This window comes from Abramis brama (genome assembly GCF_963993115.1).
Source record: "Abramis brama genome assembly, chromosome: 1".
Taxonomy (NCBI): domain Eukaryota; kingdom Metazoa; phylum Chordata; class Actinopteri; order Cypriniformes; family Leuciscidae; genus Abramis; species Abramis brama.
This window is the reverse complement of record NC_139963.1, coordinates 72,211,518-72,234,973: the sequence shown is the minus strand read 5'-3', so window position 1 is coordinate 72,234,973 and position 23,456 is coordinate 72,211,518. Positions and strand designations below refer to the sequence as shown.

At 40.3% G+C, this 23,456-nt stretch overlaps 1 protein-coding gene across 4 annotated transcripts in view; it reads left to right on the top strand.

Moving 5' to 3' along the window:
- The window catches only part of LOC311094947 (uncharacterized protein), a 47,195-nt gene that overhangs the window by 5,410 nt on the left and 18,329 nt on the right, over positions 1-23,456 (top strand). Inside the window, exons 3-4 of one of the 4 annotated variants that reach the window (XM_084133189.1) lie at positions 2,809-4,287; positions 12,034-12,710. In XM_084133189.1, the coding sequence (XP_083989315.1) occupies positions 3,737-4,287; positions 12,034-12,121 (639 nt within the window). In that variant the 5' untranslated portion in view covers positions 2,809-3,736 and the 3' untranslated portion in view covers positions 12,122-12,710. Of the gene's footprint in view, positions 1-2,808; positions 10,700-12,033; positions 12,711-23,456 lie in introns of those variants that run through there. The other 3 variants (XM_084133190.1, XM_084133188.1, XM_084133187.1) reach the window with 3 other exon arrangements.

Below are 23,456 nucleotides of genomic sequence, written 5' to 3'. Positions count from 1 at the left end.
ACCCAGTCAGCTGCCCAGTGGGTTCAGTGCTGGAATTTCTACAGGAGAACTTTGCTTCTGGAGTGGCCGCTACCACTCGGAGAGTATACGTTGCTGCTATTGCAGCTCATAGAGAGTCGGATGAGATCCCCCTGGGTAAACTGAGGTTAGTCTCAGCATTTAAACGTGGGGTTAGGCGCCTGAAACCAGCATGCTCCCCTGGAATTCCCTTTTAGGACCTGTCAGTCGTCCTGGAGGGCTTAACTGAGGCTCCTTTTGAGCCCTTGGAGTCAGCTACGGAGCGGATTCTGACTCTCAAGGTTACTCTTTTGTTAGCTTTGACTTCGTTTAAGCGGGTGGGGGATTTGCAAGCTCTTTCTGTTAGCGAGACATGTATAGACTTCGCCCATGGTCTGGTCAGGGTGACTTTAAGACCAACACCAGGATATGTGCCCAAAGTATTGTCCACAGCATTTCGCTCTCAGGTTATTAACCTTCACTCTTTCCATCCTCCCCCTCTTGTTTCTGAGGAAGACAGGAAACTTAATTGCATCTTAAGCTACGCAGCGTTGAGTGAACCTGTGAAAGAGAACGCCTCTGGTTACTGATGTAACCTATGTTCTCTGAATAGGGAACTAGGCGCTGTGTTTGCTGCCAAGCTCCTCGCGCTGCCAACAAACTTATTTTTCGGCAGAGAAATCTTAGGAGTAGATGGCGTGCGTGCATATATAATGTGAGGACGTAAGAGCGTCGGGGCGGCGCCCGTGCCATCAGCCAATAAATTGGCGTGATTCTATAAAGGCTTCAGACAATCGGCAGACCCAGAGGGCGTTCCCACTGCGTTTTAAGCAATTTGTAACAATGTTACCAGAATTTGTGCGTATTTTTACAAACATGTATAACAAATAATAATCATTCCAAAATGTAAAATTGTACAATCTACTCTGCTTTACTGCAAACATGTGTGTTCTTTCTCGCAGTGAAATTCACTTGATCTTGTGTTTCTTGTGTCCCACTTTCACATGCATGTAAAATAAACGGAAGAAGTTCAGTCTGAACGGCCCTTAATTAAAACGTTTTAGTAGTTTTAAACATAATTAAATATCAAAAAATTGGTGTCAAAATATGCCAATATTGTGTAGTTCTTACTACAGAAACATAGGATTTTACTTCATAAAATTAGATATTATATGTTATCAGCTATTGCGGACATTGACCGTGAGTTGGCTGGGACGGACGCGCAGAAAAATTTCCACTTCCACTAATACGCTTAATAAAGCCTGAACCTCGTCATTGGCCCAGCGGCCATTTTTTTTAAAAATTAAATTCCATATTTGCAGACAGACAAGTCTTACTGCATGAAGCCACAAACCGCAATATATTTTTAAAAATGGCGGTTAAAACAGTTCTGTCAGGACCACTACCATCAAATACGATTGACAGGTAGCATACAGTTTGGATTGGCGGTATGGTTCCGTTCTGGGCGAGAACTCCCTAGCATGGATAAGAGCAGGGAGAGCAGCAATAACCCCCCTTGGGGTAAACAGAACAGAACCAACATGAAAGTTTGCAAATATATTTCATTTAAGATTTAAAAAGTTTATTCTGATTCAAGGGGAATCAGAATGCCAAATCCTGGCTGGGCAAGAGAAGGAGCTGGGGATGAAGGAGGGTAATTTGCTTCTGAGAAATGCGATAGCTGCTGATAATACCGAAGGAGCTTATATATGTATACGGTGATCGGCGTCGTATTCCTATAGGTAGATGTGGATCAGCTGAGGGTCAGCTGATGCGAGCTTGACTAACGTCACCTGCCAGAACTAACGCTATGCTTGATAATGCTGTGTGGAGTCATCCAATCAAAATGCAGTGTTAACACAACCAATCAGCATGTTCAGTGCACAAGTCCCACCCCAAAAGTTTCTGAACTTTGAAAAAGTACTACCTCGCCAGCAGGGACTTTCTGAGGGAGAAATATTTACCCAGAACTTCATTTAGACCCTGGTTCCTGCGGTGTAAACACACCGAGTATCACCACAAAGTGCCTAATTCCTGGGGAATGTTCCTGCGGTGGAAACGCGGCTTAAAGGAGAAGTTCACTTTTAAAATGAAAATTCTGTCATCATATACTCACCCTCATGATGTTTCAAAGCTGTATGAATTTCTTTTTTCTGCTGAACAGAAAGGAAGATATTTAGAAGAATGTCAGTAACCAGACAGTTTTTGGGTCCCACTGACTTCCATAGTAGGAAAAAATATACTATGGAAGTCAATGGGACCCAAAAACTGTCTGGTTACTGATATTCTTCTAAATATCTTCCTTTCTGTTCAGCAGAAGAAAGAAATTCATTCAGGTTTGAAACAACATGAGGGTGAGTATATGATGACAGCATTTTCATTTTAAAAGTGAACTTCTCCTTTAAGTGACAAGCAATTTGAGTGATCTAAACCCAAATTTATTTTAAAAAAATCAAAAGAAATAACATGGTATTCAAATAATATAAATATTTAAACAATTACATTTCAAAAAGTAGGTGTTCACAGTATGCCAATATTGTGCATTTTAATGTTCATATCATGTTATATAAGTGTGTCATTGATCAAACATAATAGTTCTCAGTACAGAAACATGGGATTTGTGCCTATGTTTTTTTTTAAATAACTGGAAGATCAGTGTACCTCATTCATGGAAAGTTTCAGGAACGTATAATTAATTTAAAAAAGACAAATTGTCATATTTTGTAGCAGTTGTCTGTTACATCTGGGATAATCAATTGGGTTTAGAAAGTTATTTATTAATTTGAAAATGATTTTTTTCTGTCATGTCAGACCTGATGGAAGAGAGCGAGGAGAGTGAAGAACTGAGTGAAGTGGAGGAGGATAGTGAAGAACTGAGTGAAGTGGAGGAGGAGAGTGAAGAACTGAGTGAAATGGAGGAGGAACATCATGTCAAACCTGGAGGAAAACCTTTGAGTCGCTCAAAGACTAAAAAGACACTTTTAAAGAAAAGAAAAGCCAAGAAATCTTTCACCTGCACTCAGTGTGGAAACAGTTTCAAAACCAAACAAAGTCTTGAACGTCACATGAGGATCCACGCCAGAGAGAAGCCGTTCTCATGTGATCAGTGTGGAAAGAGTTTCACACACAAAGGTAATCTTAATCTTCACAAGAAAATCCACACCGGAGAGAAGCCGTTCTCATGTGATCAGTGTGGAAACAGCTTCACAGCCAAACGAAGTCTTGAGATTCACATGAGAATCCATACCGGTGAGAAGCCGTTCTCATGTGATCAGTGTGGGAAGAGTTTCAGGCAATCAGCAGGCCTTAATGTTCACATGAGGGTCCACACTGGAGAGAAGCCGTTCTCATGTGATCAGTGCGGCAAAAGATTTACCTGTGAATCACACCAGAAGGCACACCGGGCGGTTCATACAAAGGAGAAGCCACATTCATGTTCTGTGTGTGGAAAGAGTTTTTCAGTGCTGCAATATTTACATAAACATGAGAAAATACACACTGGTATAAGAGAGTACATGTGCTTTGAGTGTGAGAAGACTTTCACTAAACCAAGCAAGTTAAAAGAGCACCAGAGGATTCACACTGGAGAAAAACCTTACATGTGTTTACACTGTGACAAGAGATTCAGTAACTCATCAAATCTGAAAACACATGAGATGAACCACACTGGGAAAAAACTCACAAGTGTTCACACTGTGACAAGAGATTCAGTCTGTCAGCACATCTGAGATCACACGAGATGATCCACACTGGAGAGAAGCCTTACAAGTGTTCACACTGTGACAAGAGATTCAGTCACTCATCACATCTGAAAAGACATGAAAGGATCCACACTGGAGAAAAACCTCACAAGTGTTCACACTGTGACAAGATATTCGGTCTGTCAGAACAACTGAGATCACATGAGAGGATCCACACTGGAGAAACACCTTACAAGTGTTCACACTGTGACAAGAGATTCAGTCACTCATCAGCTCGGATAAGACATGAGAGGATCCACACCGGAGAGAAACCTTACAAGTGTTCACATTGTGACAAGAGATTCAGTGAGTCATCATCTCTGAAATCACATGAGAGGATCCACACTGGAGAAAAACCTTACAATTGTTCACACTGTGACAAGAGATTCAGTTACTCATCACATCTGAGATACCATGAGAGGATCCACAGTGGAGAGAAGCCGCACACGTGTGATCAGTGCGGAAAGAGTTTCTCTTTTAAAAGTGACCTGAAGCTACACCTGAAGATCCATGCAGTGGAGAAACCTCATCAACACAGTCTGAGATCACGGTAAGTAGTTCATCTTTATGTGCTGAGAAACAAAAGCTGCTTTTCCACCTTCAGAAAAGGTTCCAGTTGTGCTTCCACTTGAGCCTGGTACGGCACGGCACAATTACAAACCGTTCTCGGAAATATAAAGTTGCATTTTGTCCATAGTTATGTTTTTCAGTGCTGTAAATTGACATGATTGAGGACACAATTAATCTATAATTATCTTGGTTGTTGATTATTTTCATGATCGATTTCATCAATTCCTTCTTGCAGCCCTGGTTAATTAAAGGTTGTATTGATCATCAAAAACAATTTAAGAAAATTAAACATGATACTGAAGAACACAGAAGTTGGTGTTTATTCTTATCTGTTTATTCGAGATGTACATTGTTTCAGGTTAAGAATATAAAAAGACATTAAACTAATTAAAATTTAACATTGAACTTTCTTGATTGTGTCATTTTAGACATTCACGCTGGGCTGGAATATTCAACCGCTAATGATGCTATGCTTTTTTCTTCAGATAATATTTCTACTATTTGCTTTGCCCTTTAAAGACAAGTGCTGACCAGATATAAACTTTGAGCTGCTGCAGATTCACATTTAAGAGCATTTGGTGGCACTAGTGTAACCAACATTAAATATTGGAATTACTTTAAATAAAACATTAGCATTTCATTGACACTTTGAACTACACTCTAAAAAAACACTGGATTAAAAACAACCCATTTTGGGTATTTTATTGACCAAAATATGCTGAGACTGACTCCATAACCTGTCCATAAACAATCAGTGTTCAAGCATTTATATTCTGTGTCTTTTTTTGAAAAAAAATCATAGAATTTTATGCAAGGCATCAGGTGTTTACATCATGTGAAAAGACCGACGTGAGACTCGTTTAGGTGACTCACATCACAGCTCTGTATGTTCTTTTCTTTGAATTTAAATAAACAATATTCAGAACAATAACTAATTTATAGATACAAAAAATTTACACAAACATGTAGTTTACCGAAGACACGCACCAATTTGACGGAGCTGCACTGCTCTGTACTGCTGCGCTTTGGACCAGCTGTAGTTTGTTTATTAAGCGTGCAGGGCAACCACCCATAATAGCATTACAATAATCTAGCCTTGATGTCATGAACGCATGAACAACTTGTTCCGCATTTGTCAATGACAGCATATGACGTAATTTAGGAATATTCTTAAGATGAAAAATGCGGTTTTACAGATACACTAGACACGTGACTTTAAAATGAAAGATTGATATCAAAGAGCACACCCAGGTTCCTAACCGACGACGAGGACTTGACAGAGCAGCCATGAAGTGTTAGATAGTGTTTTAGATTAAGGCGAGACACTACAGGTGAACAGGGTAGAATTTTAAAATAATAGATATCACCATGAAACTTCCTCAGTTGATTACTTACACAAGTATATAAAAAGTAAAATTGAAATTTGTATGTTTGTGCAAATTAGGCATTATCTCATTAAATATGTGCAATTTTGCATATATTTTCGGTAGATAGATCTGAACATATGATAAAGCCAGGTGCAAATTTTTTTTTTCATTTTGTTTACACACGAGATGAAAAAAGAATTTCAGAGGGATTTCTGGATATATGCTTTCATTACCTAAGAAATCAAAATATACTGTCCATAGCCTTATTAACGATTCGCCATATTTCTTTGATTAAAATGTCACAAATCAGGAATGATTTATTAACAAAAATATCTTCAGAGAATACTGCTAAGTGTATAACTGGAAAGTTTGGTGTACATAGGTGCTACATAGGCTGAGATGTGTATACTGGAGAATGACAAAAAAAAAACTCATTTTGAGAAAAAGGCATTAAAGATTTGTAATGTAAAAATTCATACTTTTTTAGTGGAAGCAACTATTTACAGACACTATCTTATCAAATCATTAGGAACAACATTACAAACCACCTAAATCACATCAAAACTTATAAACACAGCATTTATGGCCTTCAACTGAACAGTCAAAAACACACATCTAAATGTCAGAGCACGTCACGTGATGCATCTGAACGAATCACGTTGTCAGAAATTGACATCAGCCAATGAGATTTTGCTTTTAGAGTTAAATGCCCGTTGTACTTTCACGAATTGTTGATGATAAAAAGGAAATTACCATATTTGTATCTGACACCAATGTATCAGAGATAGAGCTTTCCAACGCGGTATCTGTGATGACAGGGTACAGACAGAGATCATGAAGCAGCATGTTGATTTAGAACGCCAACTTTTGTTGAATTTAGGAGAACTCTACAGACACAAATAGACAGTGTAGTAAAATATAGACCTAAATGTGTATTTTGGACTTTTTTTTCACCACAAGTCTGAAAGAAGACCAAAAGCCCAAAATCTCAAAATTGACCAGTGAAAAAAAATAAAAATAATAATTTGCCTGCGGTGTCTCACCTTAATACATGAGGACGTTTTTTGTCCAATAATAAGAATCTCTGTTTTTTTCAGAATTAAGTAGTAGGAAATTACTATATCAGCAATGCATTCCGTTAATTTTGTGAATTGGTAAATTTTGCTCAGGGCATGAAGAAATATAGAGCTGAGTATCATCGGCATAAAAGTGAAAGCTAATTCCATGTTTCCATGATATCTCCTAATGGTAGCATGTACAGAGTGAACAGCAGCGGTCCTAGTACTGAGCCTTGTGGTACACCATACTGAACTTGTGATCGATAAGACATCTCTTCATTTACTGCTACAAACTGATAACGGTCAGATAAGTATGATTTAAACCATGCTAGTGCAATTCCACTAATGCCAACATAATTTTCTAGTCTATTTAAAAGAACGTTGAGGTCAATGGTGTCAAATGCAGCACTAAGATCGAGTAACACTTATAGAGAGATACAGCCATGATCGGATGATAAGAGCAAATCATTTATAACTCGGACAGAGCTGTCTCGGTACTATGGTACGGTCTAAATCCTGACTGAAAATCCTCACAGATATCATTTCTTTCTAAAAAAGGAACATAGTTGTGTTGTAACACTCATTTCGGTCACATACTAAATTAAGGGAATTTAGTTGCATCCTGATTCAACCAAGAGTAAAGTATATTTAAGTTTTGTGAGATAACCCAAATGTCACATGTATGTACACAACAGCAATATTGTCAACAGATTATTACATATAAAGAAAAGGAGAATCATAATTTCATTATGTCAGAACACTTTAGTTCAACACATGTTTGAGTCCAGGCAGAAGTAAAGTAAAGAGGGCGAGTGTTTCCAATACTCCAAAAATTCAATAGAAATCCAGAAATAGAAATCCAGCATAAAGTGTTTCAAACCCTATCCAAACACCAGTCCAGGTAATCAACAAAGGTGTAAAAACATAGTCCAGATGAAATGTCCACATTAAATGAAGCCAAAAGAAAACCCTCTTTACAAATAGGGAAAAACAAATCATAATCAACACATATAATAAACAGAATTACAAAATATATACAACTTACATTGAGCTGTAGAACCAAAAAGGTTCCTCATAATAGGCAAGGCAAGTTTATTTATATAGCACATTTCATACACAATGGCAATTCGAAGTTCTTTACATAGAAGAAATTAAAATAATAAAAAGAAATAAGAATAATTAAAACAGTTTACAAAAATAAAATACAGTACAGTACAAACAGTCGGACGAACATTGGCACAGTGCTCATTCATTAAATGCATAGCTATTGACTGTTTTGAGTCTGGATTTGAAAGTGACTACAGTAGGAGCACATCTGATCTCCTCTGGAAGCTGGTTCCAGCTGCGGCTGGCATAATAGCTAAAAGCGGACTCGCCATGCTTAGAGTGAACCCTTGGTATTTCTAGCTGATGTGATCCTAATGATCTGAGTGATCTGTTGGGTTTATATTCAGTGACCATATCTGCAATGTATTGAGGTCCTAGGCCATTGAATGATTTATATACCATTAATAATACTTTGAAATCAATCCTAAATTTAACTGGGAGCCAGTGTAAAGACCTGAGGACTGGTGTGATATGTTCATATTTTCTGGTTCTGCTCAGAATCCTGGCGGCAGCGTTCTGTATGAGCTGCAACTGTCTTATGGTCTTTTTGGGAAGGCCAGTGAGGAGTCCATTACAGTAATCCACCCTGCTGGTGATGAAAGCATGGACAAGTTTCTCTAAGTCTTGTCTGGAAACAAAGCATCTAATTCTTGCAATATTTTTCAGATGATAGTATGCTTTGACATGACTACTGAAACTGAGGTCTGACTCTAGTGACACACCGAGATTCCTGACTTGATTTTTAGTTGTTTGACCCCTAGAGTGAAGGTATGTGTTCACCTTAAGAACTTGTTTCCAAACGCAATGACTTCAGTTTTGTCTTTGTTTAACTGAAGAAAGTTTTGACACATCCAACTGTTGACTTCATCAATGCATTGGCACAGGGAGTCAATGGGGCTGTAATCGTTAGGCGATAGGGCTAAGTAGATCTGTGTGTCGTCTGCATAGCTGTGGTAAGCAATTTGGTTCTTTCTCATTATTTGGCTCATTGGGAGCATATCATCGCTGTCCGATGAAAACCGCGTATGTCCATTTTGCCGATTTTGAGATTTTTCGACGGATAGAATGTCCAGGTTCATTTCCGTATACAGTATGCTTCACATATCTAAATGACCAATGAAAAGTTGTGAAATCATGTCATCTGATTTTCACGTATATCCATTTGGTGTCAATGCTGTCAATCACGCCGCGTATCTCCCGCCCTGTCTAAGCATCTCGCGGTCTAAGCGCCTCTGGATGCTCAGCATTGGATAGCCGAATAACTCTGTGAGGTAAAGTATCAGCAAACGTTTGTTTTGACAACTGTTCAAGTTTATTATATATTCGCAATATATTTACAACTGTTATTTACTGGTAAATGGTCTAGACGAAGTAATTGTCACTGTTTATTGTGGAGATGTAAACGCACGGGCCTGTTAACTTAAGCAATACTTTTAAGGTAGTCTAATATTTTTCTGACTAATAAATTACTGACACAGTAAAAGGTAGATTTAAATAAAGAATAACTAATTTTAAATAAAGAAAAACAAAATTTAAATAAAGAAGAAACTAAATTTTAAAAAAGAACAAATGAAATTTAAATAAAGAAAAATGACATTTAAAGAAAGAAAAAACGAAAATTAAATAAAGAAAAAAACGAAATTTAAATAAAGAAAAACGAAATTAAGTTAAATTAAAAACGAGATTAATTTAGACTGATAACGGGTAAAAAGGGTAATAGCCTACATGTTGGGTCCATGTACTTTTTCGTTCATTCATTATTCTATTTCGGAATTAAAGATGAAATGTAAAAAAAAAGGGTGCAGCTTGTTTTTTTGTTTAAAAGAAAAAAACAGAAATGGCTTCTTTTTTTTTTTGTACATAGCATAGTCTACTTTGTTATGATTTTAGTATCATAATGATTAATAAATGCACGCACAATTATCCGTGACCTTGATTTGAAGCCTTTCAACTTGTGTGTGCAAAATTCAGAATTAAATGAATGTGCAGCAATTTGTACAAATAGAGTCTGTAGGTCTACTGTATTGTTGAAAGTATGAAAAGTGAACAGCATGAGTAATAGGATGCACAATTTGAGATAGATCAGACATGATTTTGACCACTTCATTAAGTTTGGTTTTGTAGAAAGCCTTTTTTTAAAGTGAATTTTGTTTTGTTTAAATTGTATCTTAATTTTAGTCAATTTTTCATCAACCAATTGCCTGGAGTGGATTTAATAAATAAGAAGCAAATATATAGCAGACAGTATAATCATGGAGGCGCCCGCGCGGTCACTTGCATTGCACGTTAACTGGTGTGCCAACCGGGAAAGAACAATTCACAAAATAGGCTAGGCTATATGATCATAATCATACATAATCAGAGAGTAGCCTTTTTCTTTTCGTTTTGAATTATTTCGTTAAAAGACTTTTCAAGCTTTGTGTATTTGATGTATTTCTCATGTCTGTGTGAGGCATACACTGAGTTTCGTTAAGTTAGGATGAGATGAGCTGCTACATTTTGCCTTTACAAAAGTGCCGCTCTAGGCAATTGCCTAGTTCGCCTATATGGACGCGCCGGCCCTGGGGTCAGCAATGAGTGTATTGATTCATTGTCACTTCATAGTTTGCAAGAGACATTTAATAAACTGAGCGTATTTAATAAACTGAGACGTAGGCTATTTAATAAACTGAGCGTAGCCTATTCATCTGTCAATATGAAACGCGACTTGGCCATTCTAATTAATGATCGGAAGAACGCGTATCGACCACCGTTACTGTAAAATATGCATGTATGTCCATTTAAACTCTATTTTGGTCAAATGTCGATTATATCATTACACTGGCAAGAATGTGGTTACATTTAAAGATGCCGTACCAAGTATGACAACGCTACGTTCAACTGATTTTGAAATTAGGTGTTTTGGACATACGTGAGTTTCATCGGGCAGCGACGATATACAGGTTGAACAGGAGTGGCGCAAGAATTGAGCCTTGAGGGACTCCGCATGTCATGGATGTCCACTCAGACTTATGGTCTCCTATACTCACATAATAGCCTCTCCCATCTAAGTATGACCTGAACCATTTTAGGACTATCCCAGAAAGCCCCACCCAGTTTTCCAGCCTGTCAAGAAGTATGTTATGATCGACAGTGTCAAATGCAGCACTGAGGTCGAGTAGTACCAGCACTGATAATTGGCCTGAATCAGTATTTAAGCGAATATCGTTTATTATCTTTATGAGCGCTGTTTCTGTGCTGTGGTGCGGTCGGAAACCAGATTGAAAATTGTCAAAGTATCCATTCGAGAATAAGAATTTGTTCAGCTGATTGAAGACAACTTTTTCAATGATCTTGCCTATGAAAGGAAGATTTGAGATCGGCCTATAGTTGCTTAACATGGTCTTATCCAGATTGTTTTTTTTCAGGAGGGGCTTGACAACTGCAGTTTTCAGGGAGTTTGGAAAACTCCCAGAGAGAAGTGAGGCATTTACCACTTCTAGAGGATCTGCTTCTAAACTGTTTAACACACTTTTGAAAAATGATGTGGGAAGTGTGTCAAGAGCGCATGTTGATGTTTTAAGGTGCTGTACGGTTTCTTCCAAAATTTTGCCATCAATATCTTTGAAATCAGAAAAAGTAACTACTTTCTCAGGTGGTCTGATCTGTCTGACCCCAGAGCAACTCAAGGGTGTGCTGACCACCTTTCTGATATTATTGATTTTCTCAGAGAAGAAAGAAGCAAACTCACTGCACTTGTTGTCTGAGAGCATTTCACTGGGAATCTGGCTTGGGGAGTTTGTTGGTCTCTCTACAGTAGCAAAAAGAGTGTGTGTGTTGTTTAAATTGCTGTTTATAATATTTGAGGAGAAAGTCTGTCTAGCTTTGCCTAGTTCCATATTAAAAGCATGGATGCTGTCTTTGTAGATGTTATAATCGACTACAAGTTTTGTCTTCCGCCACATGCGCTCTGCTTTTCTGCATTGTCTTTTCATATTTTGCACTGCTGTTGAGTTTCTCCAAGGTGCTTTTTGTCTGCCACTCTTCTTCTTGACTTTCACAGGAGCAATATCATCAAATACACTTTTAACTTTTGAGTTAAAAGAATCAAGGAGAAAATCAACAGAGTCTGCAGATATGCTTGGTGTTAAGGATATAGCCTTCATAAATAGTACACTAGTGTTCTCTTTTAAGCATCTCTTCTCTTCTTTACAGATCTAGCTTCAGTGGCAGGAGAGATCAATATATCAAAGAAAATACAGAAATGATCAGACAGCGCTACATCCTTAATAACAATCGATGAAATGTTTAGACCCTTACTGATGAGTAAATCTAGAGTGTGCCCATGATTGTGTGTGGGTCCATGTACATGCTGAGTCAGATCAAAAGTTTTTAAAACACTTTTGATTTCTTTTGCCATATTGTTCTCTGTGGATCTATGTGAATGTTAAAATCTCCAGCAATGGCAAAACAGTCAAACTCTGATGTAATTGTTGATAACAGTTCTGTAAAGTCATCAGCAAAGGCTGGAGAGTATTTTGGAGGCCTGTAGATAATAAGTAAAATGCGTGGAGCACCTATTAACCCCCAGAGGTCGACGGTATCGCCGGCGATACCAGCTCGCTTTTTTTTTATCAGTGTAAAAGAAACTCATAAATTCTTTGTTGACTTTGATTTTCCATTGGAGTTTCATACATCAATCGATTCTGTTAAATGTGTATTATTTTTGTGTATACTCACAATAAAAACAAAGTGTGGTGCTTTTTGCCAAATAAAGAAAAATAAACACGAAGCGAGTTCTGCCTTCTCTCTGTCCGTGTAGTCCATTCTGAAACACGTCCGAAAATGAATCATAACTCAGCGAATACTTCTCACACAGACACGTGAGTTATGTCTTTATGAAGCTTGAAATATCTTCTTTTAAATGAAGTAATTTATATAAAAAACAAATGTTTTCAACTCATGTAATCCGTTTGAAAGCAAGGAGAGGTACCGTTTTTCCTTCTGCCTCATTATCTTTATAATCAGCTGCGGCCGCCCTGCCCCCGGCGCGATTCACATGTAAATAGTTTAGGTGATCTAGTATGCAACGCATACGCCCCCCGATCAATGCCATAAAAACACAGTTTCTATCAGACTTACTGATAGTTCATCGCATTTTGAGTATGGCATGCTTCTCCGGTAATGAAGACGCCATTCAGATGATTCTGGACAGCGAGGAAGAATGCATGATACCAGGTTGTTTCCTCAGAGGAAGATTGTAACTCAGACGACGAACGGCAGCATATTGAAGAGCGAATTCCGCCGAGGACACAATTTCGGAGTAAGTTTTACTTAAAAGTCTTTTGTCTTTTATTTTTCGTGTTCGCATTTATGAGGAAAAAAACAATATTACGTGACCGTTCTCCATTATGGACGCGAGCGCTCTAAGCACTAAAAGACTTTCAAACATTCACAGAGACCTCAAAACAGAAAGTACAAATCCTTTCTTTAAAACGAATTTCGTTTTGTATCAATTGTATCTTAATTTTAATATTTTTTTCATTAACAAATTTCCTGGATTTAAAGTAAATATAGGCTAACTAGCAATCACAATATAAGGTCTGAACTGGAGATCATCATGAACCAGACCGTACTCGCCTCACATGTCTAAAAAAATTTGAAATATATTTACAGAAAGCTGGTTCTAAACAAAACCATCCAAAACAAAAAAACTATGTAGCCTAATATCTATGTGCATTTCTCCGGTGCGTTCACTAGCCTACTGCGAAGATCGCGAGTCAATAGCCTATCGTCAACTTCATCTTTGCCAGAAGCTTTATTCAAAGTAATGAATACATAGATAAAATGTAGGCCTATAATCTTTTTTTTTTTTTACAAAGAAAGAGTACACTTGAAATATTGTTGAAATTGTAATTATTGTTGTTGTAACCTTTTTAATAAAATAGCAAAACATATTTACAAGATAGATGCAAGCAAAATCTTAAATGGTCAATATAAGTCTTCTAAATATATCTTTTGTCCTTGCATTGTGGCTCAGTCAGTTTCACACCTGAGTGAATGGCTCATCATTATGCAGAGTGGGTGGGACATTGTATTTCTCAGGTGTAAACCACTCCTCGTTCACGCCCCCCTCGCATATTGGCTTTCCAAGCAAAACCTGTTTTACATCAATTCAAATCAATGTATGGTTTTATGTGAACGATAAAGCAAGACTATTTTCACATCATTTTGAAGAAAAAACTATAGGCGACCACATCCATTAGTCAAAAGTATTATTGCCACATATTTAGTATGTGTTTTGTGGCCTTATTTCTGCAACTTTCATTTTTATTTTTTCCAATAACCACGCATAAACATTATTCTCTTAAAAATTCAAACATATACATGCATGTTGATCAGATATTTTGGTAGCCCTGTTTGTGCTATATAGAGTGAATTTACACCTTTGCCATTAACATGTTTATAAATAACTGAAAAAAGCACAAATGTCAGAGCATGTCAGAACACCTCCAGGGCCCAGAAAACAGCTCAGACTCCAGAGGGTTAACACAATACCCAGATATTCGAAAGAAGGGTAATTCCCAAATGATATTTGCTTACATTGATAGATATCTTTAAAAAGAGCAGCTAGACCCCCACCTCTCTTACCAGCTCTGCAGACACTCATAAAAGTAAAGTTAGGAGGGGCTGCTTCATTGAGGATTGTTGCACTGCAGCTGTCTTCTAGCCAGGTTTCATTCAGAAGCATAAAATCCAGATTGTTTGTGGTTAAGTCGTTGACTAGAAGTGATTTATTTTTAAGTGAGCGGATTTTAAAGAGTGCTAACTTAACAGACTTACTTTTCCCCACAGCAATATTAGTTTGACGTGTAATAGGCACCAGATTAGTTAGGTTTCGGCTATTGAAGGCCTTTCTATCTTGTAATAGAACAGCAATAGATAAAGATACTGGCACTGGGTTCCCGCTTGTTCTGTAAACATTTGAGAAAGTTACTGTTATCAAAACGGGGACCTGACACATATCACTGAGAGCTGGGATCAGTTGTTTTTGGTTCACCTCGAGCAGATGGAGGAGGGTGTGGGCCCTGGCGTTGTGGCGAAGGCCGAAGAGCTCTCACAGGAGGGGGAGGCCGAGCTGGGCCCGCAGGCTTTGGTGCGGGTGGTAGCAGTGCCTGTCTTTTTTTGGTTGGTATCTGGGGGCTTGCAGCAAAAGAGTGGGATAGTCTGGATCCAGCATACACCAGTTCTTCCATTTTCTGTGAGAAGCACAGAAGTGGCGATGCTGGAGAGAGGGAAAAAGTGTCTGGTGAAAGGGGCTGTTGCTCTGGTGTTATCGGAGGCTGTAATATGCTGTCCTGGCTTCCCTGGCTGTTTTCCAGGAAGTCGTCCTTGGGTGCTGAATCTTGGAGCAGTTCTGATATGTCTGTCTGTGGTGAGCTCTGTGGGCAGGGCTCAGTTGAGATTGTGTCCATGAGCAGAGGTTGTTGTGGCGGAGTGGTGTTACCATTGTCCTTGTGTGATATGTCAACATGTCCATTTTGCTGCTGAAGTGAAGTCCCGTGGTCATTCATACTGTGTCCAGGTGTGTGTGTGCCGTTCAGATTAGGGCTGAACGATATTCTGTTTTAACATCGATATCGCGATGTGCGAATGAGCGATAGTCACATCGCCGGAACATGCGATGTGAAGGGTAACGTTAGTAGCACCCATAGTGTAAGAGAACGGTAGCACCAGGTTAGCACACTGTAAACACGAGTTTGTTGTATGGCTTTTTGCTGGGGTGACATACGCGTTCCGCGTGCCTGCACAGTGATTGGTTCGCTGTGCCGCGCTCACCGCTCACAGTAGGGCTGCACAATTAATCTAATTTATAATCGCGATTACAATTACGGATGCCACAATTATGTAATCGTTTAAAGGCGCAATTACAACAAAAAAATGTTCACTTACATTATTCTGTGTGCTTAAGATGTGTTTTTGTTTGTCTTTCTATAGCTTATTTTAAAGGTGCAGTGTGTAATTTTTAGTGCCATCTAGTGGTGAGTTTGCTAATTGCAACCAACAGAAGTTATGGTGGCTGACAGGAAGTGATGTCGTCATCTGAGACAGCAGAGAGTAGCCAGTTAATCAATGAGGTTTCTTAATGATAAAATAAAAAAAATAGGTTTACTTAATTATTCAGTAAAACGATGTTATTGCGAATATTATTGTTACTTGTTGTTTATTGTGTCAGTGTTTTATTCGCTGACTTTAGCTATAGCTTCTTTGCATGAAGAACAACATAGTGACGAAACGCGTTTGTCCATTTAGGGCCACTGTAGAAACATGTCGATGTAAGCGGACCCGCTTCAATGTAAATTATGATAATCGGTAGTTAATAATCGCAATTACAATTTCAAGGGAATAATTGACAATTATGATTTTTGTCATAATCGTGCAGCCCTAGCTCACAGCCAACATTCACTGGCAATCCTATAGCTAAAAATGCGCGACGAAGAGGATCCGCCGCAAAAAAAGTCAAAATCAGCTATTTGGGACTAGCCTGTTTCGTCTACAAAAAGGAGGATGTTGACCAAAAAGAGGTAGGCTACTTTGCTGGAGTGTTATAAAGTTGTGGATGGTTGTCTTTTTTTAAAAAGTCGTTTCGTGTTCGCATTTATGAGGAAAAAACAATGTTACGTGACATTACGGACGCGTCACGCGACCGTTATAAAAGCGGCACTAAAAGACTGCTTTAAAACTTTCACAGAGACCTCAAACAGAAAGCCCAAAGCCTTTCTTTAAAACGAATTTCGTTTTGTATTAATTGTATCTTAATTTTAATCAGTATTTCATTATCCAATTTCCTGGATTTAATAAATAGCCTAAAAATTAAATATAGCAGCCAGCGCCTGAACTGGAGATTAAGCTGTCATCCATGAACCGAAACGCAGCATAAAAGCTAGCCTACTCGCCTCACACACCTAAAAATAACAATAATAATAAAAAAATAGAAATATAACTATTATCTACAGAAGAACCATAACATTTTTTTTTTTTTAAATAATCTGTATGAAAAGTGTATTTCTCCCGATCACTGCTGCGAAGATCGCGAGTCAGTACTGTCAACTTCATCTTTACAGAAAACACTTGTTTATTAATAATCCATTAAAATGTCTCATTGTAATATTTTACATATTATTAATCATTACTTTTGCTGGTTCTAGGTGCTGTTTACATGAACGCGTCACTGAATCAGCACAGAAAACATAATTTTTCGGGTCCTAGAACCTGAAGAACGTTAGGTCTTGTGTAGAACGTTCACCGAATTCTGAGAGAAATATGTTTCTGGAATAAAATATTAAGTGGCCTTTTTGTTACTTGTAATGAAGCTTGTTCCAATAATTAGTGAAATTATTAATAACATGGAATGGTAATTATTGACTTTAGCCTGGATTGATGGCTCGCAATATCGCGATATATATCGTTGGGAAAAAAATATCGCAATGTATTTTTTTTTTTCCAATATCGTGCAGCCCTAGTTCAGATTGAGTGGATTGGCACAAACTGCAGAAGGATGATTGAGGGAGAAGTAGATATTGTCCTTTAACACTCTTGAACCAAGTTTTTTGGGTGATGGCCATCCCAATGAAACAGTTGTCTCTGACTCCAGAAAAGATCGAAATTTTCAATGAAGTTCACTCCTTTTATATTGCAGGTTTTTTGCAGCCACGTATTAAGCCCAAGTAACCGTGAAAACCTGTTTGTTCCTCTTGCTGGGAGAGGTCCACTGATGAATGTTTGAACTTTCAGTCTTTTAAGTGTTTCAAAAAGTTCATGGAAATCCTTCTTAAGGAGCTCTGACTGCTCTTTATGAATATCATTCTTCCCCACATGAATGATGAGTCGATTTGCAGTCTTATGTTTCATCAGAATGTTCTGAAGTTCCCTGTTTACATCAGAAGTTGTTGCTTGTGGAAGGCAGCATGTAGTTGTATCCCTGCTGCTAATGTTTCTGATTATGGAGTCCCCCACTATCAGAGTCCTGGGCTCGGCTGCGCTCTGAGCTGAGTGCCGCTGTCTGCTCGACCTTGAGCGCCAGTTGGCGTCAGTTTTAGCTACTGGCTGATTCAGTCTGTGTTCAATCACATTCATCACGTTTGGGGATTCCTCATTTACATTCATTAGTACTTCAAATCTGTTCTCAAGATGTATAGGCGGTGGTAGGAGACCAGTGTTTGCAATCCTTGTCAGAGCAGTATCTGGGGTAGAGGATGCTACTGCGGCAATATGTGATGCTCGTGACAATCTGATGTCTCGAGTGCCTTTGGGTCTCGCTCCCTGTTTGCGCCATCGATTTGTAAGTCGATCGGCTTGTTTCTCTATCTGTCGAGGAGCACTAGTTTCATGGGACTCACCGGCTATATGCTGAGGGTGTCTATGACGAAGCTCTGTTGTGTGCTCCGTCTGGTTTGGTGGTCCCGTAAGTAACTTTGTTTCAAGAACTGCAATCCTTTGTATAAGTCTGTGGCAGTTGGTGCAGCAAGTAGATTCCAGAAGAGGCATTTTCTCTTATCCTTGAGGCAGTTGTGTTTTCCTTTCCCGGAATGTAAGCTGGTCGGGTAAAATAATTCTCAGTTTTTGTAGTAATCCAAACTTTGTCATATGAGCACTGTGCTGATTTGTTGAAGTTAAAATTAGGTGATAAAAGGAAATAAAATAAAGAAAATAAAATATAAAAAAAATAGGAGATAAAATGTAAAAGCGATAGAGCAAAGTGCGGAGCAGTAAGCAAGAGCGTCCGAACAGTAGCTGAGCAGGAAGCAGGAAGGGTTTCTTGCATCCGGCTCAGTTGAGCAAACACTCAAAGCCGTGCCAGTACCTCTCTAAACACTCTTAGTGTCTCTTAAAAAGGATAGCCCTTCCTGTAGGAACCTCCCTAGATCCCCCTTGAGGCGGGGAGTAGCATCACAGTACAAGAAATGGAACAGCCTTTCAAAACTGTTACAGTGTAGATACTGCCTTTTCTAGTATCTTTGACAGAAAAGGTAGATTTGAATTTGGCCTGTAATTGACTAATTCTGTAGGATCAAGTTGCATTTTTTTAACAAGCGGTTTAATCATAGCCACACTGTTGCTGTGAAATTTCAAAATGGTGAAATTTACGAAAAAAAAACGGCAGCTTTGGTTGCCAGTATTTTACTGTAAAAAATATGGTGTCAACCTTTTATGTTTGTGCGGATGGGTGGCCGGAGCATGTTAAGGGTTTTTCTGTTGGAACGGTGTCTCTTAGTTAACTAATGATCTTCGCAACTTCACTGTTATGGTAATTTCTTTTATCACTGTAAAGCTGCTTTGAAAAATAATATAAAATATGGTAGCAACCTTACTTTGGACTTAAATTTACGGCAAAAAATAAATAAATCACATCAGCAGGACTTAAGTGTGTTGTAAAAAAAAAATCTTCAGCTAGGGGTGTGACGGTTAGTATATAACCGTGAGACCGACGGTTATAGTTGAACACCGTCATTACAAATCTATAACCGCCAAAACCGTGTTATTAAAATATTTTTTACAAACATTCTTTTTATCATAGAGAATGTTTAAATACTAATTAAAAACAATTGTTAACAGTCTGTGTTATTAATGGTCTACGTCGTTTCCAACTGTATTTGATTCTTTGCCAAGTAGCGACCGACCGCCAATCATTTGAGATGGAAATAAAAGCTATGATATAGTGATGTGCCATCATTATGAGATTTATTAAACAAATGAAAAACATTTGCAATAATAAACATTAGCAATGAACATTTGCAATCGGGAGACATGTTTTTTTTTTACCACTTAGCCTAATGAAGTTTTGTTTTGTAAATCGTCAGACATGATTTTTACCACTTCATTAAGTTTTGCTTTGTAGAAATCCTTTCTTTAAAGCGAATTTCGTTTTGTACAAATTGTATCTTAATTTTAATAAATGTTTCATCAACCAATTGCATGTATTTAATAATTAAAACCTATAGGAGACAATATAATAACCGTGACATTGAGGCTCCGATGCGCCGCGTTCACTTGCATTGCATTGTGAAGCTGAACTACAGCGCATCTCATCTTAAATTAATGAAACTCAGCGTAGGCCTATGCCTCATACATTAGCATTAAATATCTTTGCTGCATCCTTTAGAACAGACAAGGGCTTTCTTGCGGCGCGCATCAGCAGAGCATTGCATCGTCCATAGACCGCAAAACATTCAGCGGATGGCGGGCTGGTGCGGCTTTGAAATCTGGTCAAAAAACGTTGGTGCGGATGATGAGTTTTGTGATGCAGTTGCGGATGAAATAATACCCCATCCGCGTATCTCTATTGATAACAACATTGAACACCACACAAATATTACTTTTATTCAAACTAAGTTGTCTTAAGACTAGCTATAATAACTATAATATTAAAACCAAATCGGACAATACCGATTTATTAGACCGAAAGCAGCTTAGCCTGCAAGGCGGGAACCTCTAGGTTATACAACCTTATAAATGTAGATGGGGAGGCCCAGCCTGCCACCATACAGATATCTTACAAGGCAATCCCACTAGACCAGGGGTGTCAAACTCAGTACCTGGAGGGCCACAGCCCTACAGAGTTTTGTTCCAAACATGCTTCTTCAAATAAGCCTGAAGGACTTGATTAGCTGATCATGTGTGTTTAATTCGGGTTGAAGCTAAACTCTGCAGGGCTGTGGCCCTCCAGGAACTGAGTTTGACACCCCTGCACTAGACCAAGCTCATGACGAGGCCATGCCTCTTGTGGAATGCGCTCTGACACCTAACGGGCACTGCAGGCCCTTAGAAGTGTAAGCCAGCGCTATAGCATCAACTATCCATCTGGATAGGCTCTGTTTCGACACAGCTAGTCCCTTAGAACGTCCGTTGAACGAGACAAAGTGCTGCTCTGTCTGTCTGAAGACAGTCGAGCGAGACACATAAGCCCTTAATGCCCTGACCGGGCAAAGGAAGTTTGCGTCCTTCTCCTCGTTAGAGACCGGCAGGGCCGACAGGGAAATCACCTGAGCCCTAAACGGTGTGTTGAGGGATTTAGGAACATACCCGTGCCTCGGTTTGAGTATGACTTTCGAGTCATTTGGCCAAAACTCAATACAGACTCACTGAGAGCGCTTGTAAGTCCCCTATACGCTTTACTGAAGCGAGAGCCAGAAGAAACAATGTCTTGAAAGACAAGTGTTTGATATCTATTGATTGGATTGGCTCGAATGGGGCACCTTTCATGGCTTCCAAGACCGTAGAAAGGTCCCACATGGGAACTGAGGGAGGTCTGGGAGGATTTAAACTCTTAGCTCCTCTAAGGAAGCGAATAACCAGATCGTTTCTTCCAAGTGACTGGCCAAACGTCGGTTTAGTAAAGGCTGCTATGGTAATATGGGTACCCATTGATGGCCCACGCATGTAGGGACCACAGCTCTGGGCGAGGATGCCTGATCGAGCCTTTGGCCTGAGAGAGGAGGTCCTTCCTCACAGGTATTGGCCATGGGGCAGTGCTTGTCAGCTGCATCAGAACTGGGAACCAAGCCTAGTTCTTCCAGAATGGAGCCACCAGTAGCACTGAGCTTCCGTTTTCCCTGATTCACTCTAACACCTGAAGCAGGAGCGCAACTGGGGGAAAAGCATAGAGTGGGCAGCGGGGCCAGCGCATCCCTGCTCTCGGAGAAAAACTCTGGACAGTAAGCGAGACGCAAACAGGTCTATCTTTGCTCTGCCAAAAGTTTTCCACAGCAGTTGGACTGTCTGTGGGTGTAGGGACCATTCTCCTGCCTGAATATTCGTTTCTGGACAGTCTGTCTGGTCCCAAATTCAGATGGCCTGGCACGTGCGCTGCTCTGAGCGACCCAGATTGTGCTGAGCCCAAACCAGGTGGCGTTCCGTCAGCCTGTAAAGGTTTCGGGATCTGATACCTCCTTGGTGATTTATATAGGACACCACCGACATGTTGTCCGAACGGACCAAGACGTGGTGACCTTTTATTTGGGGACAAAAACGCCTCAGCGCGTTGTCGACTGCCATCATTTCCTGACAGTTCTGCCAGTCCAAAGGCACTGTCCCCGACCGCCACGCGATGTTGCAGAGGCGTGTCAGCCAAGACAGCCCCACAACATCCAGAGACTTGAGGTACTCAGGGCGGATCTCATCCAACCCCGGTGCCTTGCAACCGAGTAGTTTCTTGACTACCTCAGTGACTTCAGCTTGGGTGATGGACGAGTCCACCCCTGAGCCCTCAGCCTCTGCTTCCTCAATGGAAGACGTGACGGTGGGATTGAGGAGATCCTCGAAGTATTCCTTCCACCGTCCGATGACATCCCCAGTCGAGGTCAACAGCTGCCCACCTCCACTGAAAACAGCATTGGTAGGGCACTGCTTGGACAGTTTGCCATAATCTCTTCGAGGCCGACTGGTTTTCTTCTTTATGGCCTCACCGAACTCCTCCCAGGCCGATTTTTTGCCTCCACAACCACCCGGGCTGCAGTCCGCTTGGCCTCTCGGTACCCGTCAGCTGCCTCAGGAGTCCCACAAGCCAGCCTGGCCCGATAGGACTCCTTCAGGTTTACGGCATCCCTTACTTCCGGTGTCCCCCACCAGGTTCAGGGATTGCCGCCTCGACAGGCACCAGCTCCGAGTGGCCGCGTTGACAATGGAGGTGGAGAACATGGTCCACTCGGACTCAATATCTCCAGACTCCCTTGGGATCTGGTCGAAGCTCTGCCGGAGGTGGAAGTTGAAGATCTCTCTGACAGGGGATTCGGCCAAACGTTCCCAACATTCCCTCACAGTACGTTTTGGTCTGCCGAGTCTGTCCAGCTTCCTCCCCCGCCATCGGATCCAACTCACCACCAGGTGGTGATCAGTTGACAGATCAGACCCTCTCTTCACCCGAGTGTCCACGACATACGGCTGGAGGTCAGATGAAACAACCACAAAGTCGACCTCCGGCCAAGGGTGTCCTGGTGCCATGTGCACTGATGGACACACTTATGCTTGAACATGGTGTTTGTTATGGGCAAGCTGTAACTAGCACAGAAGTCCAATAACAGAACACCAATCGGGTTCAGATCAGGGAGGCCGTTCCTCCCAATCACGTCCCTCCAGGTGTCACTGTCGCTGCCCACATGGGCTTTGAAGTCCCCCAGTAGAATGACGGAGTCCCCAGTCGGAGCACTTTCTAGCACCCCTCCCAGTCTCCAAGAAGTCCGGGTACTCTACACTGCCGTTTGGCCCATAGGCGCACACGACAGTGAGAGACCTATCCCCGACCCGAAAGTGCAGGGAAGTGACCCTCTCGTTCACCGGGGTAAACTTCAACACATGGCGGCTGAGCTGGGGGGCTATAAGCAAACCCATACCAGCCCGCCGCCTCTCACCATGGGCAACTCCAGAGTGGTGAAGAGTCCATCCTCTTTTGAGGAGTGTGGTTCCAGAGCCCAAGCAGTGCGTGGAGGTGATCCCAACTATCTCTAGTCGGAATCTCACACACAATCTCAGGCTCCTTCCCCACCATAGAGGTGACATTCCATGTCCCTAGAGCTAGATTCCGGGTCCAGGGATCGGGTTGTCGAGGCCACCGCCTTTGACTGCCGCCCGATCCACTATGC